Source organism: Rhincodon typus, chromosome 1 (assembly GCF_021869965.1).
Source record: "Rhincodon typus isolate 14 chromosome 1, sRhiTyp1.1, whole genome shotgun sequence".
Classification (NCBI taxonomy): Eukaryota; Metazoa; Chordata; class Chondrichthyes; order Orectolobiformes; family Rhincodontidae; genus Rhincodon; species Rhincodon typus.
In genome coordinates, this window is record NC_063332.1 from 133445815 (window position 1) to 133454858 (window position 9044).

At 39.8% G+C, this 9044-nt stretch overlaps 1 protein-coding gene across 1 annotated transcript in view; it reads right to left on the bottom strand.

The window, feature by feature from the left end:
• Positions 1-7809: 7809 nt before the first annotated feature.
• pou4f2 (POU class 4 homeobox 2) overlaps positions 7810-9044 on the bottom strand; it is a 1614-nt gene continuing 379 nt past the window's right edge. Inside the window, exon 2 of the mRNA XM_020519639.2 lies at positions 7810-8820. Within this exon, the coding sequence (XP_020375228.2) occupies positions 7810-8820 (1011 nt within the window). The remainder of the gene's footprint in view (positions 8821-9044) is intronic.

Below are 9044 nucleotides of genomic sequence, written 5' to 3' on the forward strand. Positions count from 1 at the left end.
TATTGTTTAATTGTAACGCACTGATATTTGTTCAACGTATTGTTGTAAAACTGCAGATACAGTTAACGGCATACTCTATAAAAATCATACCAGCTCAGGTATGGATTTTGCGTGTTTAAATTCTGCAAGTATATTTCCTGGAAAAATGGTTACGTCTATTGCTTATTCAACTGCTTTTATTGAAAATGCTCTTTTGCTATACTTTCCTCATTGCCAATGATTATACTTTATATTGATGTAACTATAACTCGCTGATAATTATATACAAAAAATGAAGAGCTTATGTGGTGTGGTCAATGCATGGTTTGATTTACGTATTAATCTTGGTATAGTTTCCAGAAGCAGTGGTAAAATGAAAGGAGCTGATGTGATTTAAAAGAGGAAGCATGTTATTCTCACATAGAGCACCAAAATACAACATGGAGGTCATAAATATAAAAGGCACATAAATACTGTATAGAAAATACACTAAGGGAAGGATAGGCAAGACAGCAGGAAGGATGGATGGATGGATGGATGGATGGATGGATGATTGGATGGATGGATGGATGGATAGATAGATAGATAGATAGATAGATAGATAGATAGATAAATAGATATAAATAGAATGGAAATTTGCTGGTCCATTCGGCAGACTGTAGAAACCTAAGAACTAAAAGTTAACCACAAGCTATAGCTTTAAAATGATGGGCTGCTCCATTGATTTGATATTTTTGGCTACCGATTGAAAAAAAAACAATTATCCTTTGTGAAATTCTTGGATTGCCAAAATAAGGACTTCCAGTATTAAAATAGGCCGTTCCCGAAATATTGCTAACGACTAAAATCATCTACTCAACATTTTCATAGGTTGAGTATTCTCTGCGTATTCTTTACATATCAACCAAAACAATACAAAAACTGTTTTTCCGCTCTGAAACGTTATAATATTGCGCAGAAAAACAACTTTACAACTCCAGTTATTTCCTAACAACAGTGCAAGAATTCTTTTAAATCACCATCCAATTGACCATCAATTACAAGCAGTGGAAGAAGTTGGAGAGTGTTGTTACTTTAAGTTAAATTGGCCTAATACTGGTGTAACTCAAAATTTAGGAATATTTTATTTCATATTTTGCATCGTAACACGATCGCTTTGATAACTTCATCTCAATATTCCCTCCTATTCGACTATTTTGTGTTTACATTGTATGGCGAAGAAGATGCTCCACGCTGTTAACTGCTATGTTTGCGTTGTCATTGTGTGGGTGCAGCCTGTCCGTTTAAATGTCCGTTGGTTGGGCTGCAATATTGGCTGGCATTCCATTCATTCATATTCACCATTTACAAAGGAGTTTATCGGGAAGGACGATCCATATTTATTCCCAGAACATTAAAACCCTTTATCTTAATGACTACGTGGAAGAACCAACATAAATACTACTGTGAATATCACGCACTACTTCGGTTGCAAAATATACAGAATATTTTTACTTACCGAAAGCATTGTCTAGAAACACAATTACACGCGGGACTTTTTTTTTTGCCTTCATTCACGTCCCATCTCCGTGGATCTCTGGTTGACAAAAAAAGACACCCCCATTCTTATACGGCTACAACCGATTAATATTGCATTAACCGTATTTTTTTAAAAAAAACTTCCAAAACCTCAATATAATGCCACCTCTATACCAAATCCATCTATTATTAACGAAAAGGTAATTGGAGATCTATGTGTATGGTTTAGATTTGTTGAGGGACAAACACTCTTAAAATAGAATCTGGGATTCATTTGCAAAATATAACGTTTGTGGGGAGGAGGGATCCATGAAATTCAATTTTTATCCTACAGTTTGGTTAATTCGAGATTAAAAGCAGTCACGTCTTTGAAGGCAGACAGTTGTTGCAAATGTACAGTTAAAATATTCTCTGCAAGTCCCTAGGCGGTGTTCCACTGGTCCCAGACGTAATTAAAATTTTATCAAAACCAAAGAATAGCATGAAATTTATTTATATATATATTTTTAAAAATCGTTCATAAAGAAACAACTTGCATAATTACGGATAAACGGGATTACACTAGTAAACGCGCAGATTCGGTATTGTATTTACTTGTGTGAAGGCCATTAAGAACATGTTATAACATGGAAGTTGGAAATGCAAGATATAGCCAATGTGAGACGCAAATGTTGGATAGTTTAATGTTTAAAGTATATTGATGTTTGATTTAAACAAGTTCGCCGTTAAAATGAACAGTTTACAAGTAATTATATTTAAAACTGGGATTCCATTGGAATAAGTATACAAATGTTTTACGTTAAGGAAATATGTTTAGATACCAACAATTGAAACATAAAATAAACTATTAAATCTTAATTCACTGCTCCGGCATTCTGATTCCTTCCTGCCCTCTTAAATTAACGGAGAATTTCCTCACTCGGGAGCTGACATGTGACTAGATTGGGGATGTCAAGCAAAGACGAGCACTATGCAAAGTTAATTTTAATTCCCGGTGAGGATTTCACATTCCAACTCTCTGTGACCCAGAGTAATTAGCTGAGATAACTAATGATTACTTACTTATTCGTTGTAATTATCTGGATTTCGCAATTCGCTGTGTAATTTATTAATACCCGTAATAGCCTTTTAGTGAATGACTCATTTAGAGGGCGAGGTAAAGTTTAGATTCTTATCCAGCTCCCTGTTACAGTTGTTAATTTGACAAAAAGTCCTTTCTCTCTTGGTGATGCTTATAATCATTCAAGTAATACTGTAACATTTTACTGACGCAGTGAACATTATTGCTATATTCTGGCATGTCATTTCAGATGTCTTTAGAACACTCATTACTAAGCATTACTTGCAGTTTTTTTAATCGTACGAACTCGTCAATACCAACTACCTTATCTTTAAGATACAAGTTCCTCCCATTTCATTCCATTCCCTCGCAAAAAATGCGTGGCATGATATTATAATCGCAGTCAAATGTGACATAAGAAAACAATAACCAAAGAAAGTAAATACAATATCTCATCCCAAAGTAGCTTATGGCATAAAAGAGTTACAATATTAAACTTCGAACCTTAATCGTCAGAACTTCAGAAGTCGATCATTCATGTATTCTAAGGACTTGCAAGAAAACCTCATCAGGTCGTGTGCGGAATAAGCAAGTTAAGTACAAAATGAACAAATCCAATAATAAGCTTATCATCTAAAGGAGGCGTTTTGAAATCTGTCTTCCTTAAGCCGTGGGGTTCAAAGTGAATAAATGCTCAGAAGGTGCATTTGTATTTACTATTAACAGTGGAGAACATCGGCCCACTTCCTGAGGAATTACAATCAGAAATATTTTAAGGATGAATTGATCACTGTTGTTTCACGATATGAGCAATGTGCGATATGTATTATCCTCCCTGATAATTGGGCAAGTCTACACCTCCTGTAATTAACCGTGGAAGGATAACTGCAAATGTGTACTTACAGTTCACATTCCTTACAGATGCAACGTTACCGCTTGTCCCCGGGTGCTGTCCAGGTGCATGGTCTGGTTCATACTAACAGCTATCATTTGTTAGGTTTGCCTGGATCGTGAGCTTGAATCATTACTTTTCCCTGATAATCACGTACAGGTCTCTTAATGAAAGCAGTAGACAACGTAGTTTTTTACATTGGAAATTATCTTAGATGCGTCCTTTCCGGGTCTAGCTGTAAACAATAAATAGCCCTTAAAGATAACTGACGTGCATGTTTATATTTTGCTTCTTCCTTGTCAACGTTCGTGAGATTTGAAGAGCGGTAACAAAATCGCATGTTATGTGGAGGTGGACCAATAAAAATGATTGTTTACTATCCACGAGCGAACACTTCAGAAACATTTGAACGAGTGGAACAAGCAGAAGATACTTGCTAATTTCGCAAAATTGAAAGTGGTAATAATCTGTTAAAATTAGGTGAATGTTTACCAATCCTGAAATGAGCGTTCTCCAAAAAAGGACAAAATATTGACCTCATAGGGAGTGATCAGTACGTGTCTGTATTTATGATTTGCCGCCCATCGATCAACAAATGCAGCAATGCGTAGAAAACATAAACAAGAGAAACTTGAGCAGAATACATCAGCTCAAAACCGATAGCAATGGCTAAGGGTTAACGTTAAATAAATGAAATGTCTCAGAACCATACTTTGTTTAGTGATTGTGAAATGATTACTACGCGTTCCAGTTTATACATCACCGATTGACTTCCTACGGAACCTGAACCAGGGCAAATATTAACCTTCTGAACATCGTGGTGTGAAAACAGTTTTATTTAATAAGAAAGAAGGAATCGCCTGTAGAATCGTCTTTTGAAATAGGGAAGATCCGTTTTCAGAGGCTTCGGAGGCACATTGCATTTAAAATAATATTGACTTTAGGGACCCGCCTCCATGAACTCGCTCAAAGTCTGTTAATACTTCAGAAAGATTCCGCTGTCCCTCTGTTAGCGAATTTTCCATTCCACCAAAACAATATTTTCAAATAAAACTATAACGCTACATAATAAAACTTGGACTTTAATCATTAGCCTGTTCAAGATTTCCACTAATTCCTCTTCTAATAATAAATTTACAGGTCCTCATATAGTCTTGTGATACAGCCACAGGGAATTGTGTTCTCTGATGTGGTTCACTGTTTAATTAGTCTGCGGGGGTCGGGGGTGGGGGGGGGGGGGGAGTGAAGGATAAATAAAGTACTTCTGAATTAAAGGCACTAATCCTGTTATTATTTGCCATCACTTCGATGTGAATACTGGTATTAGTGAATACTATATCCCTATAAATGGCCATTGTTGATATTCCAACGTTTGCCAACAATAGTAAATGTCTAGTTTAAGCAAGATTACAGTTATCAATGGAATATTTTTGAATGGAATATAATCCTCAAAATTGCAAGTCAACACCGTGCCCAGTTCAGTTCTACTGGACATGGTTCATTTAATAGAAAGTGTGTATTTTGAATTAAAACGCGCAAACTCGAAAGGTTTTCATAGTTGACTCTAGGTGGCATTAATTCCCCATTTCCTACCACTGTACAGTTAACAACTTGCCATTTTCTAAAGATTAAAATCGCATGCATTTCCAGAAGCTTTAGGCTTATTTTTGTCCTTGTTTTACCATAAACCAGACTGCTTTCTTGTACAATTGATCCGCTGCAAAACAGATTTTGTTGTGAAAGAGACTCCTCGCTGGCAGGCTGAGCGCGCCGAGCTTTGACATCTGGCAGCCTGGAGCTCCTGGGACAGATCCTACTCTCCATAGACCCCCTGATTGGAGTCTAATAGAATATTTGCAATCTCTCCGAGGTACCTTTTACCCCTCACTGGCAATTCAGGCATTAACTGCCAAAGCATTAGCAACAAAGTCATGTCTCTATAACCACTAAGCAAAGCAGATCGAGTCTGTGGCTTAAAATAACTTGCATCACATCGTGCACGTGTGTTAGTTGAACACGTTTTATTTGTTATTTTGCAATAGAAATACGCGCCTCTTAGTTAAAGAAAACTTCTAACGATACCTTTAACCGCCTCTTTACACCATCATAAAACATCATGATCGGGGAACAGACAATATCGAATGATAACACACGCAGGATTTTCTGCAAAGGTTTTAACCTTTCTATGATGCCACTTATTCAGCAATAATAATCAACAATGAAGTCAATAGATCGCCTTTTATTTTAAAGACTGCGTAATCTTACATATAAAGTAAAATGTACCGTGTTTTTTCTTTTAAAACTATGAAAGCTGCACGTTATTTGAAAAATACAGTTAAGAGCCTATAGATTTTATTCCAAAAACACGATGTTTATCCCATGCTAAGAACTCAAAAGCCAGTTTTTTTTTCACAGATAAAGCTATCCACGTCCAAAGAGATATTAAACAAATACCCAGAAGCAAGCCTGCAATGAAAACATACACTACAGAAGTCAAATATTACTAAAATGGCTCAACTTCGAAAGAATAGTCAAAGAATTTCTTAATGAAATAAGTCATTTAATAACCAGTATGTCAATAACTTAATATTAAATTACATCAATAAATAAAAATGTAAAACCTCTCCAGAGCAAAGAAAGAAACAATTTTTAAGACACCATATACAATACAGAAATCGTGCGCTTGTCACGTAAAAATGTTTCTGTTTCAACAGCAACACATCAAAATCTGTAAGAATATATCTATATGTGCATCAAGTCCATTGGATGATATTTACAATATTCAGGTACACACCCAGGTACCTTTATTTTATTATTTCTTTTAAAAAGATAGGCTAGTACCAAACAACAAAGTATTTCAGCAGTGCATCAATCGCCCGTGATCGTGAAAATGTGCAGGATTGTTTTAACTTTCATTGACGCACCTCTAAACCTCTTCCCTTCAGTGAACAAAACACAAAGCATGAATTAAAAATAAACTGTATTCGAAATCGAAACAGACCCCACGCCCGTTTCAGCTATGTTGCATTTTTAATGATCGATCGGCAAAGATGAGCATCTTTGATCAGATATTACACTCAGGATTTGAACCTTTTTGCGCGTTGTCACAGAATGTAAGAGGGAATCCCAGGAAGAAAATGCCGAAATAAATATTGGTTTAAATTTTATACATATATAAGCGCGTGTTAAATCCTTTTTAATTTTCCTTTTATTTGGGACGGGGTGGGGGGGTGGGGGAGAGGAGTGGAATGCGGCGTGGTGTCAGCCGAAAATTAAAGATTTACATTTCTCCTCGAATTTTCATCCTTCGTTAGAGATATTTTTCAAGAAGAACAAATACACGGACATTTCTTACTTGCCCGATCATTTTTTCTTACACTATTTGAACCAACATACTATATTAAATATTCAATAACCCATTTATTTATTCGGCTCTTATCACAACTTGAATTAAACAGGCGGAATTAATTCGAGTGAACACGAAATTAACTTCGGAGACGATTTGAATGAATAATTCAGGCTCAGGTTATTTGGTAGTAATCTAATAATAGCCTTCAGACACTGGGAGAAGTCTCCAGGCTGCTCACACAGCCATTTTCATTCACCGAGTAGAGACCTTTTTTTGTTGGCGAGGGGGAAAGGGATAGCAAACTGAAATTTAAAGGGACATTGGAAGAGATCAACCAGGTTTCTAAGGAAACAGTAGCCATTTCAGAAAGATAATGACTACTGTGCGCAGTGGTATAATGTGCCAAAAATTAAGACAAAATTGTATACTTCTTATGATGATGGAAGAGTTCTGTGGGAAAAGGATTAGTGCAATCCTTAAACAATCAATAGCAAGAGATTGCACGAGAACATATCAAATGCTAGAGTAAAAGTCCTGCTCTTTACTGCAGTTTAGCAGATCAGATGTGTCTGTACCAGTGTATTACAAGGCGCCGAGGGAACAGAGGTGTAGAAAAGGTGACACTTGGAAGAAAAAAAGAACGAATACAATCCAAAACATGAAGCTCAAATCAATGCCACAGCAAGTTTGCCAACACTATCATTTCAGTTCAGCCGGTCGTTATTCGTTTGTTGTAAACGTTGCGACTTACGATTGTTTGTTAAAAAAAGACATTGTTTCATTTGTTCATCTGTATAACCTGAAATTCTCAGTCTAGCCCAACTCACAATCAGGTTTTGGCGAGTCCTGTTTCGCTGGCAGTGGGTGGCATTGAGAAAGAAAGATAACTCTTACTTGTTGGCGATCAGGTCCTTGCAGCAAAGTCCAAGTGAACTCTCTCCATCAGGGGGAGTGAGGGAGAGAATTTACAGTCTAAGGTTCTCCCTCGCTCTTTTGCCCCAAGGAGTCCCGCTAGTGGCCTGCGGAGTATTTCATCCGCTTCTGTTTCTGCCGCTGGTTGCAGAACCAGACCCTGACCACGTTCTTCTTGAGGTCCAGCTTCTCGGCGATGGCGGCGATCTTCTCGGAGGACGGCCGAGGTTGGATGGCGAAGTAAGCCTCCAGTGAGCGCTTCTCCGGGGCAGCGATGGACGTGCGCTTCCTCTTCTTGTCGGCGCCGTTGAAGAGCTCGGGCTTGCTGAGCTTCTCCCGGTGGGACTTCTCGGCCTCCTCCAGCCAGGCCTGCAGGATGGGTTTCAGCGCGATCATGTTGTTGTGCGACAGGGTCAGCGACTCGAAGCGGCAGATGGTGCTCTGACTGAGGGAACCCACGCCGGGGATCTTCAGGTTGGCCAGGGCCGAGCCCACGTCCGCCTGGGTGACACCAAGCTTAATGCGCCGCTGTTTGAAGCGCTCGGCGAACGCCTCCAGGTCGCGGGGGTCGGCGTCCACCTCGCCCAGGCAGCCCGGCGCCAAGCCTCCGTGCGAGGCGCCCAGGCTGTGGCCGTGACCGTGAGCAGCGGCGGCCGCTGCCAGGCTCATGGCCTGGTGCATGTGGTTGATGGCGGCCATGTGAGGGGGTGGTGGAGGAGGTGGAGGGGGAGGAGGAGGGGGAGCGGAGGGAGGCGGCGACACCACGCTGCCGTCCGGCCCGGTGATGGTGGGCAGCCCCAGACCCGGCGACATGTGCTCCAGTAACTCGCCGTCCAGGTTTTGGGGGTTGTGATGGTGGGGGTGCGGCTGCTGAGGGTGATGGTGATGGTGGTGGGGATGGTGGTGGTGCGGGTGGTGGTGCGAGGGAAGAGGAGGAGGGTGACTGCTGATGGACGACGAGCTGGAGCTGCACGGGATGCTGTTCATGGTGTGGTAGCTGGCGTCCGGCTTGAACGGCTGGTTCTTGCTGCTCGGAGCTCCAATCTCCACCGCCGCCAGCGCCTCAGCTCGGCCCACCAAACTTTCATCCAGCCCGCCGAATATATTGCTCTGCAATTGCAAATAGAATGCAGACATTCCTGTCAGCAGGGAATTCTCTCCACTCCAGGATTAAAACATTTCCAGAATGTTAAAAACACACACATATACACACACCACCCAGGTCATAAAAATTAATATGAAAGGCAAGCCAGTATGAATACATAAGTTGAAAGTATCCGAGCTGTTGGGTGATTTGCTGTGCAGACATGAAAAAAAACATCAAGTAGACAGAG